The sequence below is a fragment of the Dermacentor variabilis genome, chromosome 6, assembly GCF_050947875.1.
Source record: "Dermacentor variabilis isolate Ectoservices chromosome 6, ASM5094787v1, whole genome shotgun sequence".
Lineage (NCBI taxonomy): Eukaryota > Metazoa > Arthropoda > Arachnida > Ixodida > Ixodidae > Dermacentor > Dermacentor variabilis.
The window spans coordinates 86,414,621-86,440,092 of NC_134573.1; the positions used below are offsets into that span (position 1 = coordinate 86,414,621).

Below are 25,472 nucleotides of genomic sequence, written 5' to 3' on the forward strand. Positions count from 1 at the left end.
GCACAATGCACGCTGTTAAACAATATCTCCGTACATCCAATATAAAATACTGTTTATTGAACAAACATGACGCTTGTCTTTCTTTTTCTTTTATTTCTTCTTTCTTTATTTCCTTGCCTCACAACGCACCTCGTGTTACACTGGCATTTATGGCAGAAATATAATGCATTCCTTTTTTTTTGTTACGCGAAATTGTTTTCTGAAGAAATCCAGCGAAAATCTGTCCAATGTACGCACTTCACACAATCATCAAGACGCAAATATTATGGCATTCCGGCGAAAGAGCACTCCTCTTCCATTTAGTGACAGAAGGAAAAGCTTACTTAGGCATTTGCCAAGGTAAAAAAAAAGTAATTAAATGCACCAACAATGAAGCCTGCTGCCCTTTGTGGCGGAAATAAATACGAGCTGGTGCGACAAGTTTGGAAACATGTTAGTGCCAGCGTTAACGTTTGCGAATAGCATTGTGTACTTCAGATCAGTAACGCTGTCGGGCTTGGAGGCTCAGAAACGGTTGCTGGGGTTATTAGCATTGGGAGACCACGGTAAAACGAGAACTGAGGCAGCGCCAGGTGACATGCGTTGGGCTTCTTTAGCAGTCAGCAGAGAGCAGAGCGAAATCAGTTATGATGAAGGCTAAGGAATACGGATGGAGAGAAATGGCTGCATAAATTGCACAAATATTTGTCGCTCAAAAGCTCGAACACGGAATGAAGAAAGAGGTCAAAGAAATTGGTGAACAAATACAGGGCAATTAACGACGGAAATAGACAATCGGTAGTCATCAAACAAGGTGAGAGAAACAAAAGGGTAAATTGGATGCAAAGGATAGAAACAGAAAAGGAAACATTCATGGAGGTTGGCAAATACAGTCAGAAAACAAATCAGGAAGGGAAATCTGCATACCGCAAAGTGCAGTGCATTGCAATTCGAGGTTGGAGCTGGGTTAATAAGGACGAAAAAATACCAGAACTAATATTCTCCGCAGTAAATACAATATTCGCCGCAGCAAAAGCTCGGAAATGACTCAGAACATCGTAGCGTAATTCCAGCGTACTAACCCAGCCACAACGCCAGCAAAGTCAGCATTAGAGAAGTGTTGTGGTTGAAAAAGTTGGAGCGATTAACTGGTCAGCCATCGAGATATACAAGGTGCGTTTACAGTGTTGGTGAGAAAAACGCAGAGAAGAGATTGACAGAACCGGAGTCATTGCAAGCGTACGTAGAAGCACAATATAGAGACAGAGGTTTTATTGCTAGTAATAAATATGGACATCAGAAAGGCAAAATGCAAGGCTGCGATAGATGCAGTAGCAACTGAGTGGGCCAAGAAGGGTACATGGAATTTTTGTTGCTACCCCGTTTCAGAGGGGATGCCAATAAGCATCATCATTATCCCTATAAGGTGGTGGAAGCTGAAAGGGCGGCGGTTGGTTAAAGGGGCCCAAAACTACTTTTTGTCGAAGTGGAGAAATTTGTTTGAAGTTGATCGCGACTTCATTTCTTCCAATAATAGCTGTGCCTATGAAAACGCAATAGAGAGGAGTCGCGTCACCATGAAAACATTTAAAATACCCCTAAGTATTGGAAAGAAGGACGATGAACGCGGTTATTTTGAACGTTCCAGTGTATATCATACTTTCTACAGCCGAAGCAACAGATAATGAATATACCTAAGTAACAACTGGACAGAGCGTGGCAACGACAGACAGAACGGACAGGACAAATGAAAGAGGGGGCCGAATGCAACCTGCCGACATAGTTTTGAGCTGTTTTGCTAGTGGCTCTTAAACTCCTTTATATCAAACTTCAAATAACTGCTGAAGATGTTGACGCAATGGTGGATAGTGGTGCATCCGTTACTGCCATAAATGAGGCACTTGTGAAGGAAAAAAGAATTATTCGGGAAGGCCGGTACAAGTACAAAGCATTGATGGGACGAGACAAATTTATGACGAATGGGCGAGAGGAAGACTCTCTTATCGAGGCCAAAACGATGAGATCGACACCCTCGTAGTAAAAAGCGTGACAATAAATTTTTACTCTAGAGACCATATATGAAGATCCTAAAGTTAAACCTGTATTAGAATGATGAAGTGACTAAGGGTCAAAAGACGGCGCGCTTCCCTGAGCTTCACGGATCGGCCTGTGGTGTGCGGAGAAAACCATCTGTCGCAAATTCCCCGAACATATCTGTTTAGGTAACTATCCGCTGGTAACAACAAAATTTTCTGTTCCTTTCAAGCTGCAGGAGGTTACACCGGTGAGGAGCAAGCCTTAGAACATGTCGCGTGAGAAGAAACTTTGGTTGAAAGGTTGAATGCAAAATATGTTAGAGGCGGACATAATACGGCCATCGGTGTTTACGCTCTCCTCACTGATTACGTTGGCTCCGAAAGAAGATGGATCTCCGAGGCTATGTACCGACTACCGAATCCTTAATCACCAAACGGATCTATTCCCTTTCCCATTGCCAAAGCTAGACGAAATAATAGATGAAACCGCAGGTAGCCAAGTTTTTCCCCCTATAGAACCTTGCAAATGATTTTGGCAGGTACCGCTCGAAGAGCAATATACCCCGCAGGGGCCTCTGCGTAAGCAGAAGTTTGGCGTCTTGCGGCACAAAGTACCTGAGGACACGATGTTTGGACCCTCCCGCGCCCAGCCGTGCGTGGCTTCGCCGTGTCTGGGGAATGGATGATCCTTGGGGTTTAGCGGATGCCGGATGTTTCCCCCTTTAAGGCCCCTCGGTGGAGGCGACATGCCTCTTAGGCCTCTGCTTCACACAGACGGCGCCTCCGGATTTACCCACCTGGAGGAAATCGGCAGCCACCTTTTCCTGGCCTCCTCTTCAAAAATCGTCTTCTCTTTTCACTTTCTATCTTTCCTGTCTTCTGGTCACTTCTTCTTGCTTCTGATTTTCTGGGTGGCAAGGGTTAAACTTGTGTGGGTAGCCAGCCTTGAGTATCCAATATTTGATTATAGCAGTAACGTACGGTTGGTGCTTGCAGGCATCTCCTTGTTGGGCTCCATACTGGGCGGTTAGCGTTGATGCCGAAATCTCCAGATATCCCTATGGCTAGTTGCTTCCCACCATTCCCTGATCACCTTCAGAAAAGACGGCGCACCGGAGTTGTGTTTAAGTTTTTTGTGCGTGAGACATAATTTCTCACAATCCCATGTCATCCGCTAAGAAAAAGCAGCAAAACAGGTACAACACCAGCTCTCCTTTCCTTGTTTATAAGTGTATAACTGACGTTCTCGAAGGAGGTTATACGACATTGAGTATGGCAAGTTGTGATCGTTTGAAGCTCTGTGACCAAATCAATATGAAAACCTGCCCAATCTAGCGTCCGTTGGGCAGGTTCAAGTGACAGTAACCCTGCACCATACTATGATCACCACCCACGGCGTAGCCTCGTGATCTGTTGAAGCTGACTGAGGCTGAACTCTTGGACGGCTTCAGTGAGCAGAATGTCATCGATGTTAAACGGGCTAAAGTGAGACGCCATGGCGAAGAAATCAAGACTAAGCATCTGGTGCTCACTTTGAGCTCAAGAATTCTGCCCGAGTCTGTCGATGCCGGGTGCACCAAATTTCCTGTCAAGGCGTACGCCCCAGATCCTCTCAGATGTCTTAAACATCTGCAATTCGGCCACAGCTCACAAAACTGGCAAAGCCGCCAAACCTGTGCGAAATGCAGTGCTCAGGAACACTCATCTGAGTCTGGCGAAAACTCACTTCATTGTGTCAACTGTGATGTGGAGCGCGTCGCATACTCGCGGTCGTCCCCACCTTGAAGGACAGAAAAGAAAGTAGTGACAATTAAAGTAAAGAAAAATACAGCATTCAAGGAGGCGGGAAGCAACATGCAGGAGAGTATTATACATGCACAAGAACATATTTGCCGATGCGGCGCGTCAGGGGGCTTCCGGCTGCTGTCCGGCCCACACGCAATGAACCGGCTGTTACGCCATATGCCTTCTTGGTGGCTGTAGCCGGTGCTGCTCTGCCGTCCTGAAAGAAGGGGCCATTGACTTCTTTGTTGGTGGCTCCCAGGGTCTCGTCTGCCGAGGCGAACAAACCGCTCAAAAATGCGGGCGTCCAGCGCCCGTAAGGAGGCGATGGATACATCTAGGCAGACACGGCATCAGGCGACTAAGGAGTGGGGCGAATCTATCGACCGCTCAAATACAAAAACGAGAAACCCCGCATCACAGCTTCCAAAAAGATCTCGGTAGGATAAGTCAGCTTCAATACATTATACACACAGCACGATCTTTTTCTGCAAAATTCACACACAAATATTGCAGTGGAACGTAATGCGACATCTGCGAAATCTAGACGATATTAAAGAACTTCTTCATCAACTAACTCCAAAAATGCTGTGTTTCCAGAAAACACACTTAAAATCTACACACACGAACTTTTTTACGTGTGTCATTTTAAAGTGAAAGCTTTACCAACCGCGTCGAGCCAAGTTTCCCGGTCGCCAACAACTTGACCTTCATTTGACCGCAGCTGCGCCGTAGCCTTGGCAACGCATCACGCGACTCGCCGAGCCGAGTTTGGCCCCAGCCGCCAGCTTGGCGCATGCGCTCTCTGTAGCAGGGTCGCCGCCTGACCACGTGACTTGCCACGCGTCTGGATGAGAGAAGCCCTGCGCTCGCCTTGTCAGTTCGAGCTTGGCCACGGATGAGAGCGAGGCCGGGCCGTCCTCTGCGAGCGTTGCGCGGGAGCGGGAGGATCTGATCCATCGTCGCCAAGCGCCGTCTGACCATCCTGCGGATATCGCCCGGCGAGCTGCTTCACTGGAGAGGGTCCAGAATGCAATAGGAATCGTACCGTCCAGATCAATGTAGCGACCACGTTCGCGCTCTGTCCGTGCGTGCTTCGACGCTGCATGCGCATGTTCGCGGCGTCTCTGCTTGTCTGGCACTTGCGCTTTCCCTGTGGCGCAACAGGCGTCGCATCGTCGAAGGATGCGTTTCTACCCAAGACTAATTACAATCATCTCTACCCACCGGCCTAGGCACAGCCGCCATACCTGGCTTAACGGTGATTGTATACCTGAGCATAGTAATTAAAAATAAATCAAAGGCTAACCAAGTGAAATTGACTTAAACAGGCTAAGCCAAGCTTGCGCTTTGCAAAGCCAGGATTAATTAAGTGAAGCCGCAGCCAGTTTGTCCCGTCGGACACCCCTTGAGGCAGTGTGAGGGTGGGCAGTTCCATTATTCATTTGCATGCTGTCTGATTCATATATATATATATATATATATATATATGTGTGTGTGTGTGTGTGTGTGTGTGTGTGTGTGTTTATTTTTTATATATACCCCTCAGCGAACAACAGAGGAAAGCATGTTTAGATAACCTCATTGATCTGTTGCTAGAAACCTACATACTCGTGGGGGATGATAACTCTCGCAGCACTTGGTGGGGAGACCGCCGTTGAGACACAAGTGATGGAATCATTGAAATATCTCTTGGCTCGAGCTGCGCGCTTCTTTATTAAGAAGAAGCCGACCTATTAGAACGGCCATCACAACTCGTGTTTATCGATAGATCTAGCAATTGCCTCTACGTCTCTTCTGCCTGACCTGGTATGGAATGTCATCAACAATTTCTTCGTAAACGAACACTTCGCTGTAAATTTAGACTCAATAACGTAGTATGACAACCCTCCCAATATTCCTGAACGCAAATTCCATTCGGCTAACAGGGTGCCATTTAAATAATCAACTTATTTACTACAACATCTCTAAATGATCGGAGTATAGACGATGCTTTCTCATATTTTACCGCTTTTATTATTGTTGCAGCCGAAAACTTTATTCCGCAAACAAATTGTGTTTCACATAAAAGGCGTGTTTCCTTAAAGAATGATAAAAAAAATTCTTACCGAAAATTCTATCTAACACAAGATGTGGTTGTGAAAGAAATTTTAACCAATTTAGCGCACTAAAGATGCTTGATCCCGTCCACCATCCGGGTATCCGCTTGGGCACCGGCGCTTTCAGGGTAAGCCCTACTGAAAGCTTTTATGTAGAATCGAATGAGTGGTCCCTCAATCTGCACATATTTCCTCAAAGTGCACTCTAATCATGAACATCCGTAACCATTAACGATTTGACGTCCATTACATTTTTCCATAATCGACTCTCGGTGAGACGGCTTTTTTCACTGTGTTTGAGGGAGCTTAGCGTTGAGATGGGCGTCCCACTGTTCATAGAATGCATCTCCATAAACTGCAGTCGATGTACACTTGCTCTGAATTCTACGCGATGCATAAAAGTCGCATGCTGGCGTATCTTACGCGGCTGTTGGATCTTTTCTCTGTGAATCAGACGTATTGAATCCTCATACAAGATCTTTACTGCAGAAGCTTATGTAGTGCTGTCTGTGGTTAAATGCAGAAACTAAATAAAACTAGAAGATGCAATAATATTCTCGGACTCATTAAGTGTCGCAAAAGCACTAACCTCCTTAAAAAAACGCACAAATTTTGTTTTAGTGAGCTTTACATATGTTTGTACAATGTTTATGCATCTCGTAGACATTTAATGATATGTTAACTTCCTGTCCACACATACATCGAGGGTAATGTGCTAGCAGATCAAATGGGACCATCAATTATACAGCAAGCTATTCATCCCACTAGCTGATATGCATGCCTGCCACAGATATCAAGCCTTTTTTTTTTGTAAACGAAACTGCGAAGCCAGTGGCAACGCTTGTGGGACCCCGAAACAAATAATAAGCTCCACTGATTAAGCCACAGTTAGCTTTCTGACCCTCTACCACGAAAACACGACGAACTAATGTCGTATTCTGTCGTCTCAGAAGAGGACACACATATGGTACTCACAATTTTCTATTGACTGGCAATGAACCTCCAACCTGTGGTATGGTGAGAGGTTGACAGTCCTCCATGTCTTCTTGGAGTGTCAGGAAGCCGAAAGAGAGAGAAAGAAACATTTCCTTCTAGCATACTGCTTTTGTGTCCTCCATCCCGCTATGTCTCCTTGTGAAGAACTGATTTTTCGCCCAAGCTATCCTTTCTTGAAATATATAGCCTTGGATTCGCATGTGACTAGCGCAATAATTTTGTAGTGTACCCTCGCTCCAGAGGAGGCCGATACGAGTGTAGTATTTGCATGGCACACGCCTCCACGTCCTTGTGGTTTAAGAGGAAGCTTTAGCTCCGGCCCAACTCCGATGCGGCCTATTCAAATACATGTAAAACGCAGAAACGCTCTTCTGAGATAACCCCTGGACAGATGTTAATGAAATGTGTTGCACTTGATAGAGAAAGTTAAGTTCTAGTGAATTTTGAAGCGGAATCTTGATTTGGAGCCTGAAATTTGTTAAAAGAACTGCTCGTAATTGATCGCTTCACTTCAAATTCATTAACACTGGCCTTGCAATCTCTGGTCATACTTGGCCCTTGCATCCAAAATACGCTACATTCGTTAGTATCGGAGAAACATAAGAAGTACGCGGCCTTTATCGCTCGCTTTGACGTATATAAATACAGTCGCTTACCTTTCGGGTGGACGATCAGTGCTGCCGGGTTCCAAAAAGCGATGAATGGCGTTTTGAAGCCTTTTCTTTTAGTCTATTTCTTTTCTCTTAGTCTACTCTAAAGACAAAGCTTCACACACTGAAAACTTTACTGCTGTTTTGATCGCATAGAGCAACTTAAACTGAATTTAAAAAGTGTGAGTTCTTAAAGGTAAAAATTACATTCATTGGACGCTTTCTATACGAAAAAGACGGATAATCTAAACACGCACGCAATTTTCTTTGGGCTCGGAGGACATCTTAAGAACTTCATAAAGGGCTTCACCATACGAGCGAAGCCGTTGAATAGCATGTTAGAGAGGAATACAGATTTTATTTAGACCGATGCATGTGAAAAGGAGTACAGTGATTTACTACCAGCCATATCGTCAGGCACGGTCCTCACGCTACGTAATTTCACTGACCCGTTTGAACTTACGACAGATGCTTCTAACTTTGGCTGGTGCAGTTCTGTAAACATTCTCTTACTAACCAAATTAACAATGACACAATGCGTATGCGTGACTGAACGAGGACGTAGAAAGAAACAGACACACGGAAACAGCGCTACGTTTGTGTGTCTGCTTCTTTCTACGTCGTTGTTCAGGCGCGCTTACACATTATATCACAAATTCAAACCAACTAGCCTGCCAACGTGTTGTAACTGAATTAACCAGCACGGTGACACGCGCACACAAGTAAACATGAACACGCATCGCTTGACGAAACTCTCTGTGAAAACGGTGGAGTTGGGAATCGCGGCAGCAGCTGCGAGCCAATTCACCTCCGTGCATCTGCCGCTTCAGCGTGTAGAAACGTTAAAAGCACAGCGCATACGAAGCTACCAGCACTGCGTGCACTCTACAAACATCGCAGATCGCTTCGAAGATGAGGCCCGCGCGGATGCGCACTTTAGCCATGTCACAGACCGTTTTCAAGGCACAAGCGCCAGCAACGCGTCCCTACGGCGCCCGCCAAAGGCGTCTACTACGTCGTCCGCGATTCGCGTGGCCAACGCCGTAGTAGACGTCGCGCTTGTGTCCGCTCTGTACGGCGCGGCGAGCAAGGAGAACATCGAGGCACCGTAGCAGCCGCGGACGAAGAACGGCCCTCTTGCCTCGCCTCACCCCCTCTGCCTCGCGCGCCACGAGAGAGGGCACGCATCCGGGCCGCGCTCCTCTCTCGCTCACGCGAGATTGAACCGCGTTCGCCGGCTCACCTTCACACGCCTTCACTCATACGGAACCTCACGCTGACGCCGACGGCAGAAATCCGTCTCCAGTGTCCATATCGCAATAAAAAAGAAGGAGGCATTGGTGGTTGTGCTAGTAATTACGTATTTTCGATTTTACCTCGTAGGCTCAAAATGTAAACTATTCACTGGTCATCAGGCGCATCCCCATTTGATAAATATTTCTCCAGCGAAACAATGAGATACCCATTGATTCATGAATCGGAAGTTTTATTTTTTGAAGTGCTACAGCGAAGGGGGAAAGAATTGTCATATGCTCACGCACTTTCTCGACTTCCAGTTATCCGTAGCTGTGGGAACGAGGAAATTGTACACTTTATCAAAATATACAAAGGTACCGAGCAATTGATGCCCATAGGAGGAACGTCTAATGTTCCTGCTACTTCCGTACGAAAGGTTCTTGATCTCTACCATTACAACCCAAAGTAAATAAGGCAGGATGGTTTTTGGCGAACCTACTACAAGTTGAGAAGATTTACATGGCCCAGAAAGATATTGGTGATTACATCAGCTACTGCCATGAGCGTTAACTCATCAAGGGCCAGTTTAAGTAGAAAACGGACATTATCATATGCCCACTTCATTCAAATGTGTCATTTGCGACAGTTCACTTTTGACTTAGCCGAACTAAAGGGAAAAAATTAGAAGATGTGAAAAGAATGCACTAACGAATTCTCAAAGATCGTACTCAAGGTTCGTGGCTACCAAGTCGGTTAAGGTGAATGCACAAACTATTATAGCGCTACTGAATAGAGACGTGCTTAAGCGAATGAAATCCGTAGTGCCTGGCAATGTTCAGCGTTCAAGAGCCAGACACTTGCACAGTGGGCGCTACAGAACATTGCTTTCCGTCAGCTAATGGGCTCCTGTCATACGAGACATGAAATAATATATAATTATGCACCCAGAATTCCAGGAGGGAAGACATGTTGTCTTCAAGCAGCCGTGTGGCATCACAACAGGTCCCATAGATGTGCTTTGGTATCAAGTCCTCAATATGCTACCTTCGGTGAGCCAACATACTTGCCTACAGAGGACTTACTCGGTTTAAAGAAAACCTTCGCTTTGAGGAGACCAAGAAAACGGCAGAGAAGCAAACAAAACACAGGGAAGCGCTCAAGCGAGCAATTTACAAGCGCCAAAACAACAATACTCCTATTAATTTGGGCACTCTGATTTTAATATGGGATAGCTATGGCTGCGCTAACAATGCTTGCGGCACCGTTTAAAGTAATGAAAACGGCTACAAAAGACGCAATACTCAGAACCACCAGGTACATGACGGAAGATGGTGCCATGAAAGTAGCAGCCATCAGCGATGTTATTCCTTATATCCAGGGGAAGGACAAAACAATGTCAGGGAGGGTGGCGTGACCCAAAGGACAAAAGCAGACGAAGAACTGCTTCTACTGGCAACGGCAGTAGCAGATGAGGAAGAAGAAGCATAAAACAAAGTTCTGTTGCTCTCGGTCTTGGGATATTACAAGTATGTACGAACTTTAGAAGCGCTCAGATTACAGGCCTCAAGAAATGTGACCGGAGCTACCTGACTCAAATACGCGCGCGTACTTCAGTGGCAAGACTGCCTCCGCTTCTGAGACAAGTCTCTGCATGCGGCTTTCCGCTGTTGCACTAGCGGCGGCAAATGGCCTTCGGGCGATGGCGCAGATAAGTCGTTAAGTCGAAAGCTTTTGTTGCGTTTGCTTCCGAGAGGAACAAACACCGCCGGGAAATGTCAACAAACGCTCTGGCGCCGAACAGTACATTCTTCTATAAGAAAGCCGCAGTTCAAGCGTCTTCCATGTGGCACCAAAGCGAGCAGGCGCATCCAAGAGCAAGTATTCAACTACAAAACAAAAATTCAACAGACTTGAAGCTAGCGCTTGGCGCTTCTACAGGACACTTCAAATGGCCTCGGGCGTTTTTATTTTTTATAGAAAGATGTTTCCATTATGTCAAGCTGCTGGAAAGGCTGTGAGCTTACAGAACAGGAACGGAAAGACATACTTAAATTATAAATTCAGATAATAATATAATGTTTCATTTTATATGAGGTCGAGCGGATGATATGATAATTTTTTTAAAATTATTTAGCTAAACATTGGTTTTCATTACGTTTTGTGTGCAGGCCGTTTACACGTTAGTTGCTAATTTGTGTACTAGACACATTTGATAAAATATTGACAACTACAGTGAGGCCATATTAAGAATGTTTTCTGTTTCATTTATGCATGGTCACTGAAGGTGCGATAGCACCGAATTTGCTTTTCAAATGTTTTAGCCTGTAACGTCAAGGGTTAAAAATCTAGCTGATCATCGTATTTTTTACTAATAATATATAGCTTTTTAATCACGACATGCGCTCTTTTAGGTCCGTATTTATTCTTTTGCGCAGTCAATTCTTTGCAATTGAAGCTGTTTCTCCTTGTCACGTGAAGTCGTGCGAAGTCCTTATGATTACATTTCATCATGATTATGAGTCATTGTGATTACAGGAAAGTTGGCATGTGCCGTCAACGCCTTCAATGGGATACCCGGCCGATGGCACATATTAGAGACATTTTTTAAATAACGTTCACACCTTTTTCTTCTTCTAGAGGCCCTCGATAATGACAAATGCACAAGAAGGCGCGTTCGAAATATTGAGTCATATGTTGTTATCAAAGGCACGAAAGTGCATTCGTAACGGTCTGGCCTATGCAGTGGCAGCTATAGCACCGTGAATAAAACAAGGCGGTCTTCGTATCTTCCCACGTGTATTTTCGTTATGGTGCAGCGCTGATTTGTCTCCCCACATTTCAAAATAAGGCTCTTCTAATCTCGTTCACTACACAATCTCGCTGGCATTTCGGTGCAACTGCAGCCCATTTCAAATAGAGAGGAAGGGATAAAACTGATAGAGGCACCCTGCGGGAAGGATGTTCGACCTTGTCAGGAGTACTAATTGTGTGCTTGCCTCGGGGAAGCCATTACCGGCCGTCAATTGGCTTGAGATGAGATTGCGACACAGAGTGCAGTGCGTCGTTGCCGAACTCTGACAGGAAACGCAAGGAAACCTTGACGGAAGACTTGAGACGCTATCTCGCAGCAAGACGGAAACCATCAGGAGGAGGCCATGTTCGTAACCACTAAAGAAGAAAAGTATCCACTCTGGATCGCGTTTACAAAATCACGAAAAATCACCGAGAGGACCCTCAGGCAATCGTTTCAATCGACTCGCGTAAGAGTAAGACGACGCACTTGGAAAGGATTTTCGTAGCTGGTCGATAAAAGGAGCGGCAATCGCAGTGGAAAAGGCACGGAGTATTCCATAGAACTGCTATTGTTTCACATTGCAACGAATTAGACATATCCCATAACTAAACGCACCCCTGCATTATCTATGATTTTATGTTTTTGAGAGAACGCCAGATCGTGGTAAATAGCCGAACGTGGGTGAACTATGGCGTAGCACGCCAGCCAAGTTTTAGTTCCTATACGGCAGTTCCAGTTGGTACTACAGTTGCCGAGTTGAAAGGCCTACCGAACCGGCCAAGTTATTGTGTGAATATAACTGAGAAATGCTTCGTAAATTACTGATAACACGTAATTTTATTGCGATTAGCACAGTTCTGGAACTTCACGCGCTCGTAGTGTGCGTATGATGTGTAAACTATGATACATTTTATGCAAGTTAGCAAGATTTTGCGAAAGATTCGTAGATACAACTTGTTGGAGAAGAGAAGTTACGACCAAAGTATTTGTGAGTTCCGCCTTTGGTTAGTAAAGTAGCAAAAATAGTAAATTATGTCGCTAATTCTGATGCCCACAGGTATATGCATCTCTAAGGTTCGGGACCCTCGTATAAAGGAGCATACAAAAGTTTTCAATTCCATTAAATTCCATGGCAGCTCTCTCATAACAATTTTTTGCACTATATCAAGTTCAAGAGGAAAAAGCGAATGCGCTACCACGCTGCATAGCTCACGCTTCTTTTAAGTGATATTGGAAAATCATATATATATATATATATATATATATATATATATATATATATATATATATATATATATATATATATATATATATATATGTACAGGCTTAAAACGCGGCCGTATTAAGTCTGTCTTAGTAGGAGCGACGGAGCCCCCTCGGTTCCTTGCACACAATAAAACGTAATAACTACACAGCTCGCCTTCGTCATTGGCATTCACCGCCAGCGTTTCGAGACTCGAGACGGCTACATAAACTGCACTTGCTGGGAAGTGTCAGAAGCACTCAGCAATCTTTCAAGGCTATCGCGTTCCACTCTTAAAGGCAAAGCTTAAGCGGCCTCCACATTTTCTTACGATGCCTATGGTTGGGGCAATTACGCTTGCTGCAAAGCGATGCTTCCAAATTTATTTCATATATATATATATATATATATATATATATATATATATATATATATATATATATATATATATATATATATATATATATATATATATATATATATATATATATATATATATAGGGAGCTTAAGCTGCGCCTTCAAGAGTGGAACGCAATAGCATTGAAAGATTGCCGAGTGCTTCTGACGCTTCCCGGCAAGTGCAGCTTATGCAGCCGTAATATCTATCGAGGGACGCTGGCGGTGAACGCTAGGGACGAAGGCGAGCTGTGCAGGCATTTTTTTATGGTGTGCAAGGATCCAAGCGGACTCCCTCACTCCTGCTAAGGCAGACTTCAAATGTTAGCTGGATAATGCTATCGCATTAAAAGGGGTTTGTGTGTGAGTTTCTGCGTAGCAGTGTTATATGTTTTCTGATATACTCAAATTACAATCCGGCGCTATCTTGTGTGTAGGTTGTCTGTAAGTCGCACTATGTGATTTTTCCGATGAATTTTGCTTTGAGAACTTCGCTTACTTCAGTTATTTCTTCGCTCTACACAGAGGGCCTGCCTAGTTCGGTATGCACGGTTCCGAGTGATTATTCCTGAAACGACAGCTGATGCCGCACGCCGACGCCGAATTTTCTGCCACACGGGGCCCTTAAGGCTATCGCGCCAATATACGTGATAGTTATCAAGGTTGCTGCTTTGCGAAAAAGAAATCCAAGGACCCCTAAACATTTGTTATGTGTTATAAGTACGAGAGCAGTAATGTTCCACTCTCCCCTCACGCAACACCTGGCGCGGTATTGCAGCACCTGGTGTTACTATTCTCCGGCTCTGCTTCGTCGAGAAAAGCTCGTGACGTGGCGTCGCAGCCAATGGCAATTTAGGTGCCGTTTCGCTGCTACAGACGCCGGCTTTCTCGCGCAACGGGCCATTTGGTGGTTTCGCATCAAAAACGTTTTCTTTTCTGGGACATACTGTATAGGTATAACAATATAGGTATAATAGATTCTACCGTATTTTAGCGAAGGTGAAACACAGGGCATCGTTTGTTCGTTATTCTTTACAATGATTATGCTCGCCAAAGTGACACACCACCTCTCGGCACTCAATCTTCGAGGCTCCAAAAAAAGAAAGTTAATTGAAAAATATTATCAGGCCATATCCCTTTTTATGTTGTTTACCTGGTTTCTTTATCACCAAAAATATTTCGACATTCAATTACTCAGCTCAGATGGGCCCAGTTACCAAAATTATTTTGCGTACGTGGGCGAATACCGTATAGCCTCATTATTTTGTGTTAGAAGCAAGCAGTTCAACACAACCCAAATATGCACTGGTCACAAAGCCAATGGAGCGGCAAAACCTACTTAAACACAACCGACACGGCATCAGTCCTCGTCAACATCACAGGTGGGACACGGGGGCAAGCCGGAATGTGAATTTTCAATCACTAGTGTCTGATGTGCAACTTTGAAGAAAATGTGACGAATGCATGTGAGACAATGCTATTCAGACAACGTAGCATATGAGAGTTGTAGTTGTAACCGAAAAAGACAAGTTCTTCACATTGACGCTCTCTGTTACACCATAGACTACATTATGACAGTTAGCAATGGCTCACACAAGCGCCACTGCGTAAATTATAGAAAATGGTATCAGGTTGAGTTTGGAGGAGTCACTGTGTGTGCCAGGTGATCAGGTGACCAGGTGACCAGAACTGGTCACCTGGTCACCTGAACTGGTAAGATGGGGCTTTGCTGACTATACTGCACTGGTAGGGCCACCACTACAGCCCAACACTGTGACTTGACTCGCAGGTCATTGTGCGAAAGCACTTATGTCAAGCGTTAAGTAGTGTTGGAGGCATGGTTATCTCAAACATTGAAGAGCCGCGTGTGAACCACTTAATTTCACCCACTCACGAGCAGACTGTTGCAAAATATATGTCAAGGCTGCCAGGAGTGCAGCCAGCCCAGTAGTTGTCGTAGTTGCTCTATGGCTGAGCTGCTTTGATACCGCGGTCTTCGTTGACGGGATCCGGACGCTTATGGTGGATGACGGGGTCTTGATCAGTTTACCAGTACAGATATAAAATCGAGGAGTGTGCACATTCTCAAGTACAAAATATGCTAGAGCTTATCCAGGTATGGGCTGATTCTAGCTATTGTGCTAAATGTGTGCCATGGAAAGAACTACAAAGGCGCAGAACGTAACAGAAAGAACTTCGCTGATAATGCACCAAAAACAAGCGCCACATCTCTGAAGCACAAACTGAAGCAAGTGTATAGTCATGTTGCGCAACCATGTACCGTACTTGGGCGCGAAGGAGTTCGCGTGAAAGCCTGGCACCAACCTACAGCTGCTCTCCATCGAGGCGACCACAGTCAAATAATTCCTTCGTAATCTAAGGCATTTTCTACGCGCTTTAGCTTGCAGGAGTTGTCGAACAGGAGCTGTCGAACACATAACGCGGCTGGGTCATTGCTTTCTTTCCGTGGTGTGATAACGAGGAGCAGCTGCTGCCATTAGACTCGGAACTAAGGCGTCACTGAACCACATTAACGCCGCTCGCTGTTTGAATATATTATCTATTGAGGACTTGTTCGGTGACGCAGTAACGCTTCCGACAATCGTGGGTAGTAGCGCTACAGCCGCCGAGGAAGTTACTCAATAGCTGATGGTCTCGGCAGCTTGTACGCTGCTGATTCCGTATGGAGAGCGGCACTGTTGTAAGGGTGAACACTATTACTGATGACAATGATGTAGGTAGATGCACAAAAATACGTTATGTGGCACATGGACACGCTGGCTGCAAGAGAATGGCGATCGTTAGGAACACAACTTCATTGAAATTCGTTAACAAGGATATGAAATAATATGCGAAGCCCATCGAATGAAGGCTTATAAATTAAACATAAACAAGAGCGCTCACATTTCTGCTCGCGTCATTTACTGCCGCTGCTTCTCGCTTTCATATTCACGTCCACAGACGCTCATCATCATTTTCACTCCTGCATAACAAATTAGAGCGACTGTAAAGCAGCGCGCTTGTTCGTGGAAAAATATGCCAATTTAAGAAGAGCAAAACAACGCTCTTCAACATACTATAGAGGCACAGTGTGCAAGATAACTCACTGACAAAAGTTTTCAGCCGGCGAAAATAATCGAATCAAGAAACAGAAGTTTCAGTGGTCCCAAAAGTAAATTACACCTTTTTGTGTATATGCGAGTGTTCACAAAGAAAAATATCACATAATAAATATGAAGCGCGCTTAAAGCATTACATATTTAAGCAACGATGATGAGGGAAAATATTGAAATTATAGGGTCACGTCAGGAGGCATTACCTTTGGTGCCATGCCAGATTAGAAATATGTTGAAGAAACTTTGACTTCAAGGTGTCAGGAGATTCAATGGCAAAAGTCTCGACTCAAAAAAGGAAAAAAATGGGGAGCGGATATTTTCAACTAATCAAAGCGTAATACCAATACTGTGAACTCGTGTGGGAAAGCATTAAGCCCTATTGGCAGCTGACTTTGTCGACATTGCTGTCACCCCAATATGATTACACCTAGAAATCCGATAAGCCATGCAAATTTCAGTAAATCTTTATATTCGTTATTACCCTCATGCAGCAGCTTTATTATGTTAAGTAATCTGTTAGGAAGCATGTCAGTAGATTCCCGAACAAGCGAGTTCCTGTTCACATCAGACTACAGCATACACTGACAATTATTCCGACGTTTCACAAGAACGCACACCAGGACAATGAAATTCTTTCAAAACTTGGTTCCAAGCGCAAGAAGACAGACTCGCCTACACGTACACTCACGTAAGCACAAAAGTGCCCCCAAAACGGATGATCCCCACTTTTTTTCAATCGAACGCTCTAAAAAGTGCGTCTGTGAAAAACGGCATGCGGGCGACTTTTCTTGCGGCATTTCCTTTGCGGGTGCGTGCGTGTGTGCATGAGGGTGCTCTTGCTCTTGCTCCCTGAAGCAAATTACGAACTTGGATCACCAAATACCTCAGCTACAAGTTCGTATAGGGTACTAAAATACGCCGTGATGTAGGGCACCATAATGAAACAATTTACAGTTAAAAAGGCGATCAGCCTGGACAACAGCGTTTTTACAGACCAGTTGAGGAACCCCCTGTCTTTTATCGTGCTTTCATTAGTATAGAGTGGGGCTATCTGAATAAAAAGTAAGAATTGAATAAAGCAGAATCATTTCAGAAAAAAACGTAATTATAAATAAAGTTGGAATATGAAATTTTCTCATTATTCAACAAAGTAATTTAGAAAACTGGCGTAGACTAAATTAGCTATACAGAACGCCTATGAACACTATTTCATACATCAATGCCGCTCGCAATAGGATGCTCTGTCTCCTACTGACCAGCTTGTAATTGATCAACAAATAAAAAATAAAATAGGAATAATAGGAATACCATATAATGGCATTAATGAAACAAACCTACAGCATGGTAGCGCCGGTACATAGTGTCCGGCTTCAACGTTGAACGAGCTAACTGTGATTCTCCAGCACCTAATATCAATGTCAGGTGGTGTCAAGCGTGGTGACATTGGTCAAATAAATAAATTATTGTAGCTAAATTGACATAATTAAATGGCGATGCCTGAAGGAGAGGAACGCTTATTGAGTTAAGAGAAATAAACCTAACCCGTACGTAAGCTCATGAACTGGTGCCTTTATCAGCCATCCCATGCGCTCTCGAACAAGAGTCATTCAGATGTGTCACTGCTTAATTTGAGATATCGCCCTATTATCTGTAAGTGATATTCGGGTTCGTTGTATTCAAGAGAAATAATATTCGAGGATTTCATATTGCATATTCTCTGGAACAGAATACGAATTGAACATCAAATACTTTTCACTTTGTATTCCAAATCAGAAGCACGTAAAAATAGAGGAATGGTGTAGGTGTTATTGCTAAGACATTAGGATAATAAAATCATAGTATGAACGCGTGCATACGTTTGCAGAACAAGTAATGCCAAAAATCTATTTATTCTCGTAACGATGTGAGCCCTCAATTGTAGCGAAGCATAAGCAGACAAGGGAAACTGTCTCGACTACTAAAGATATACAAACGCATCCTATAAATCGGTTCTCGAAACTCGGAGGCACTAATGGCCTGGTCCCGTTCGGTTTGCCCTTGCCTGCACTGTTTCAGGCAGAACACTCGTTACGCGCAGGATGCGAGAAAATGCAGCGTGTTCTTGCTCGCACATCTCCAGCAGCGCTCGCCTTCCACCGCTGCTCCCCCATCCGCAAAAAAATAAAATAAAAAATAAAATGCACGGATGAGTATGGTGGTGCAGTCCTTTTCGGCCAGTATAACTTTTTTTACTGTAGCCAACATAAACAGTGATTTGTTGCTTCGCTTGGGAAATCTCTCTGCGAACATTATGAATAGAATAATACTTTATAAACAATGCGGAGGCTCCGAACGCACATCTAACGGAATGAAAATTGGATTATCCCAGCACTAACAAAAAAAGCATATCCAATAGGCTCGTCACTGTGAGAAAGGGGTTGTAAGTAACAGTTAATTTGTGTCGGTATTCTAGAATTTCGCTGAAGAGATTCCCTGCAACCGAACCACTTTTGGTATGGTTTTGCTCGCTAAGAGCTGTGTGACCTTTCTTATTTCTTCGAAGGATATACGGGCGAAAATCTGCGGGTGCATAAGTCCCAATCTCCAGTTGAGGCTACATATGGCATTCATCTAGACGTCTTTTGGATATTGTGTATAGATAACGGAGAATTGATGATTTAGTACTTTTGATTATTACAAATAAGTTCGGAGAATTTGAAAAAAATGGAAATATTGCAGGAACCCTTCGTATTTAACATACGTACTTATATATAACAAAACATGAAATGCTTCCCCCACGAAGAAGTTCCGCCTCAGATGGCGGAATAAATTCTATACGCTTTCGCGGGGACTCAGTTCGATTGAACCTTTGCAGATATTGATATATATATGCAGGGCGATGATTTATCGGTTTTGCGTAAGTTCGCTCGTGGACGCCCCCTGGTCTAGCGTTCACATTTGGTTTTCTGTTCTTTTGGTTCTTTTATCTTGCCGCTTTTAGTCGAAACATAGAAAACTATGGTATGCCTTCTTATATAGGCACCTCGAATAAGTGGCTTAGGCGCTGGCTGCCTGACCAGCCTCCATAAGGAAAATTGAAGTAACTCACACTCTGCGTTTCATACCGTTCTAATGTTTTGATCAAGCTCATCGGCATGAAAACCTGTTTTGGCGATTTGTGTGACTCGGCTGAAATAAATTAGTATAGTAACATGACCTTTTTAATAGATTACCTTTTGGTCTTGTCGCTTGCAGGTGTCGTGTACGACCATGCCTGGTCGTCGGAGGAGGCTAAGCTACTTTCGCAGGCGCTGGATAGGGCGAATATAAACGCAAGCGATGCCGGAGAAGACCTGTCCGAACATGGAGAAAGTGGCACTCAGGCAGCGAACGCGAGGCCAAGGACCCCCCACCTGAGCCTGGCAGCCGTGAGACTAGAGCCGGAGGACCTCTTCCGATCTTCAAAGAAAGGTACGGGGAATTTCGAGATTCTTAGGCTCCGAATAGGCAGTGGTCCATTGAACGCCCGAAGCGCAAAGAAAAAGACGTGGTGGCTCGTACGGGCTGATGTTTTCCAGTGTCACAATATGCGGCTCAGCATAAAAAGCCAAACGCCCGATTTGTCACGAGTAGTGCTCCATCAACGTCAGAAAAATTGGAGGACGCTTAAGCTTCGCCTTCAAGAGTGGAACGCGACAGCGTTCCCGTCGACCCGCCAAGGGGTGTAAGACAATGGGCTACGGCGCAGCGACTACGCGCCCCGCATCGGACGCGTTGAGCGTCGAGCAACGCAGCGTTCGGCGCGACAACGAAATGTGCGCCTGAGAAAGCGACGCACGCCTGAGCCTCAGAAACAGCTCGTTTCTAAGGCAACACCGCGTTCACTAGAGGCGCTTTTGTACCGCTTTGAAGCATCGAACTCGTGGCTCAGTGGTAACGTCTCCGTCTCACACTCCGGAGACCCTGGTTCGATTCCCACCCAGCCCATCTTGGAAGTTGCTTTTTATTTATGAAGTGCCTGCCGTGCTTTATCGCTCACGGCCAACGCCGCGGACGCCGACGCCGACACCGACACCGACGCCGACGACACCGGCTTTTCTGCGACACGAGCTCCTTAACGCTATCGCGTTAATAACTAAGCGCTGATGACGGTTTCATTGATTGAGTAAGGGATGCATGGTTGAGTTACTTTATCAATTGCACGGAACATGTTAAGGCAGTCATAATTTTATGAACAGAATCAAGGTTGGGCGGCCGCAAACACTACTGCACAAATTTAGTACGAGTTTTTTTTTTTGCCCTAAAGAAATGGTCCACTTCATAGCTGACACAGCCACACTTCGCACGGACGCCGCAAAATATATATGTAGGGGCGATGGCGCGGATCTTTCCTGGATTTGTATGTGCGAAGTTGCAGTTTCTCGGCGATGTATCTCTATCAACAAGCCTAAATATCAGCTCTCGTAAAAGGACGACGTGGCCTTTGTGGTGCCAAATAGAGCGTAAAAATAACGGAAGCAGTGAAAAGTGCACAAGACCATTTTTTCACTTCTGCCAATCCTGTATAGCGGTTCCATCGAAAATGTGTCATATATGCATATATATATATATATATATATATATATATATATATATATATATATGTATATATATATATATATATATATATATGTGTGTGTGTGTGTGTGTGTGTGTGTGTGTGTGTGTGTGTCTATATAGTCCTTTTCCATGCCAAAATGAGATACTGGTTATGGCGCAGGCCATGGGCCTTCCGCATAATTCTGACTACGTAGAGTCCTTTATTGTGCGCCGAATTTTGCACTTACTAACGTACGAACGCTCATTTGCGCTTGCGCGCGCACTTCAGCGCGCGCAAGGACCGATGACGAGGACCTCTCAGGTCCTCGTGAAATTATCCAGCATTTGTCGATGCAAGTACATCACTCAAAAGCAGAGTTGTGAAAAGCCTCCTGCTGTCTATGTAAGCCCACTCAGGATTAGTGAAGATGGGGGAATCGCGAAAACTGCCCTCAACAGTGCGCTGCAAAAGGTCTTGTTCAAACGAGATTGAAAACAGCTTCGCAGTCCAGCTACAACGCCTGGCTCGAGCTGGCTTCTCAGGGTGTCAGTTGGTTCATCTGGCAGAAGGCCTATTTCACAAAACTGCCCTATGGAAAAAAGAACCCACAAAAACAAGATTGACGGATCGAAAACAGCCGCATATCGTGTGTGCGTGGGTTGTGCTATAGGCGGAAGAAGGCTAAAGACAAGGCCGGAGTGTCGGTTGTTTTCTCGGCGGCAAGCAAGTTGAACGCCTTATGTACGATGGTCGACGAAGATGTCCTTCTGTCGAACAGAGAATGCGAGAGATTGCCCAAGCCATGCTTCACTAGATTCATCGCGAGCTTCGTCTATGACATCCCTCTTAGCTGTGGGGTGCACCGGTTGGTGTAGTAATAATCGCCTCCGGGAGCACCCTAGCAACGTTCTCGTAGGTGCAGTAGAAAATTCAAAGAAGTGTTAGTCATTAAGAGCCACGCAGGTCAGGGCACACGCGAGATCATCGAAGCGTTCAGCACTGTGAAGCTCAGCCCTTGATGCGTAAGCTCGGAGTTGCAGTTATTCGACATGAAAACCATGTGACCGCAAGGTTACGGTCCCTCGCCTTTTGTGTACTTAATTCCACTTTCATTTGGCGAGATATATATTTTGCGTTCTTTTTCTTGGTTTTCGATGGTTATACCTCTCAACACGTGTGTAATAAACCTTGCTGGAGATCAGCGCCATTAACTGGTGGGGCGGCTTGCGCGAACTTTTAATAACAAAAGTAATACCGAATTTAAGAGCGCGTTCTGGTGCGGGCTAGGCATTGTCTATAGAACATTTTAGAACGCGCTCTAAACTTCATTATTATATTTATTGAATGCTCGTGCAAGCCGCCCCTGGTCTCTTGTTGTCTGTCCCGTTCCCGCACTGTTTGCAATAGTATGCTATCGTACCAATAATCCAGCCTAACCGCCATTTTGTAACGCTAGCCGTTCTTCGGGGAAGTGTAATCATGCCGTAACCGGACCGATCCTCAAAACGCGATCGGCTTACAGTCGCTTACGTGTAGCATGTGGACCTAGATTCTTTACACATTTCACCCTACGGCGTCGGTCTTTCGCCGAATAAAGACGCAGGAAAGTCTCCCATACAAACGTTACAGCTGGACCGTCTCAGTACGTATCCACGTATTCGCAATCCTACCTGCATCCCGAAACCAACAGTTCCTCAGTACTGAAGGTGTGATGGCAGCTGCCAATAAGCATCGCGCACAGGGGTCCCTGCAGTCCTCGTGACCTGCACAGAATTTATAGTGCAGTCAGCTCTGCGCTCACTCTGCCACGGTTTTAGATATACAGAAGAAGAGGGCACGGGTGAAGAGTGTCTCCTCGCAGGGTATAGCGAAAAATAGAAACATTCAGCCTTGTAAATGTTTGACTGAGCACGAACATTTTATTAGCTAACTACCGGGCAAGTTGGCATGCATTTTTTATGCACTCGCTTTATTTCAGCTTTTATTTGAGACAGTAGCATGTGAAGCACTGGCAATAAATTATCAGCCATTGGATGCTAAACCCCAAAAAGCGAAGGCTGCGGAAATGGTGGACTCAATGCCGATTTGGAACATATCACGCAATTCAAGTGTTGATTAATCTCAGCATATGCGTATAATGTCATCAAGCGTCCACTAAATCTCTACCCGCACTATACAGGGTGTTCCAAATATCATGTACCAAGATTCCAAAATATGCAAATGCCACGTAGCAGGACAGAACCGGGGCAACGTTGTTTGCCGTCGCTTGCCGGCACTCAGATTATTTTTCCAGCGAAGCTACTTACCTCGAGCCCCCGTATGCATCCCCCGCATGCGTCCCTAGGCTTACGTCCGTGTAGGCTACAGGAATGCGTGCGCGGATCCCAGAGATATTGCAATACCGAGCCGTCTCGTGGCAAAGGTGAACCAGGCTTCAAGCACGGCGCCAACTTCTAACAATCAATCTAAACGAGTTTAATATGTTTGGTACAAATATATCAACATAAATTCGACATTGCTAGAAAAACACTATTATATATATATATATATATATATATATATATATATATATATATATATATATATATTAAAAAGGTGATCCTAGTGAAGCAAGTTGGCCTTCATGCGCTTCATTTGTGTTAAATCCTGTTCAACGAATAATGAGACGCGGAACGAGTGTGACAACGGCGCCTGTGCTTCTGTGGTTATGACGTCACGCGCGTTGGAGGTGCCGGCACGGCTGCAGCAGCGGGTGCCGCTTCCGCGTATGGATGTTGCTTCCTCACAAACAAATTTTACATTCCACTTAATTACATAATTAGCCTTAATTAAATATTCAACTTCTCAAATAGTGCAATTAGATGAAAAGTGTCAATGGGAAAATTGCAAACCAACATGAAAAACTCCCAATACAGTTTTCTATTGCTGAGTACCTCCTACATAAATGTGTTTTCTTTTTTTCTTTTTTGAGCATGAAATAAGCCCATGAATACACGTAAAGTGTCTCGAGTGGCCAGTCGCGCGTCAATTTTGCGTATATTCGCGGGTTGCTTTCATGCTCGGAAAAACGGTTTGATGTAGCACGTGTTGAGCAACAGAAATCTTTACCGGGAACTTTAGTATAATAGTATTAATATGGTTGTTTCAGGCGTATTTCTGCCGTCGGCTTCGGCGTCGCCGTAAGGTTCCGAAAAAGACAACGAGCGATAAAATAGTCGTCGCGTGCCGTATAAAGTATGTGCCAGTAAAAGCGTTCGAGGGTGAGCCAACGATGGTGGCTCAATCTCGCGCACGCAACGGCGGAAAACAGGGAGGAAGCCCGCCGCCTTCCGTGGTGCGCAAGGCTGTATCTTGAAAGCCATCTGGGACGGGTGCGGAGTCCATGCTGCGTTGTATTTTCAAAGTGTATTTCGCGCTGATGCGACCGGCGGCACGGAGGTCAATTCGCTCGGTGCTGCTGCCACATTTCCTCACAGCAGAGTTTTGACAGTGAGCCTGACTGCGTTCACGTTGGCTTGCGCGTGCGTGACAATATGTTTGTTAATTTAGTTATACTCGTGGGCAACTCTCTGTGGCTGTGAGAGAAAGCTACGGAGGCAAAGCGCGTACAAGTGAGAGCGCTTGTGGAAAGAGTCATGCGTTTCAATCCACGTTAGCGTAGCCCGCGGAAGACAGGACATAAATTTCTTATTACCAGCAGTTTAATAAGACAGAACAGACCACTGCGTGTAAAGCTTACTGAATTGGCGGCTCGTCCCTTCGGCGTCCGGGAAAACGCGAAAGTGTCGCACGTGGAAGCTGCATCGATTTAGCGTCCGCTCCGAGCAACCTAAAGCACTGTCAAACGCTGCCGGACTACTTACTTGGCTTGGTAATACATGTGCAGCACCCACGCGTCCATAGCTTTACCTTCACAGCCACCGAAAGTTGTCCGCGAGTATGGCATGCCTATCTTTACAAGTTTACGCGGCCGACGGAACTACTAGACTTACACCGTAAAGCTGTCTCCTAATTTTCTATGGCAATGTATGCTTCGCCTTTCGAGCGAAACTGTAACTTTTTACAGCGAAGCTGTATATGGTGTAAGAGTTGAGGAGGACATCGGGATGAAAACTTGGGAGGTTTATTTACATTATTTACAGTGAGAGTCAATTAACAGTCTTAAAAGTCATTACGGGCCGGCAGCAACTCGGACGCTGCGGCCCGTGGCAAGAAGCTCGAAAGAGATGAATCAAGGAATGCCCTAGGAATCCTCTAGTGCTGCTCCCGGTCTAGGTCTTTTAAGCCCTTCGGCATCTCGAAGACACGTCACGTTCGGCCAATGGGAGAGCCCGCTCAGGTGACGCCATTTTCGGCAAATCGGCGAGCCCGCTCAAGTGTCGTCATTTTCGGCCAATGGTAGGCGCCAATGCGATGGTGTCACACCCGGCGGAGAGGGTCGCTGCTCGTGTGTTTGTCCGAGGGCTTACTTCTCCCTGCTGTCTTGCCTTGCTGACTTGCAATGCGCCGTCACAATAGGTGGGTGGGGGCGACGCTGCCAGGATTTCACGGCGCACAACAGCCGTGTTGCTTCGGGACCCACTTTA

General features: G+C 45.1%; 1 protein-coding gene across 1 annotated transcript in view; it reads left to right on the forward strand.

The window, feature by feature from the left end:
• The window catches only part of LOC142584919 (glutamate receptor ionotropic, kainate 3-like), a 140,504-nt gene that overhangs the window by 41,419 nt on the left and 73,613 nt on the right, over window positions 1-25,472 (forward strand). Inside the window, exon 2 of the mRNA XM_075695267.1 lies at window positions 19,563-19,778. Coding sequence (XP_075551382.1) covers window positions 19,563-19,778 — 216 coding nt within the window. The remainder of the gene's footprint in view (window positions 1-19,562; window positions 19,779-25,472) is intronic.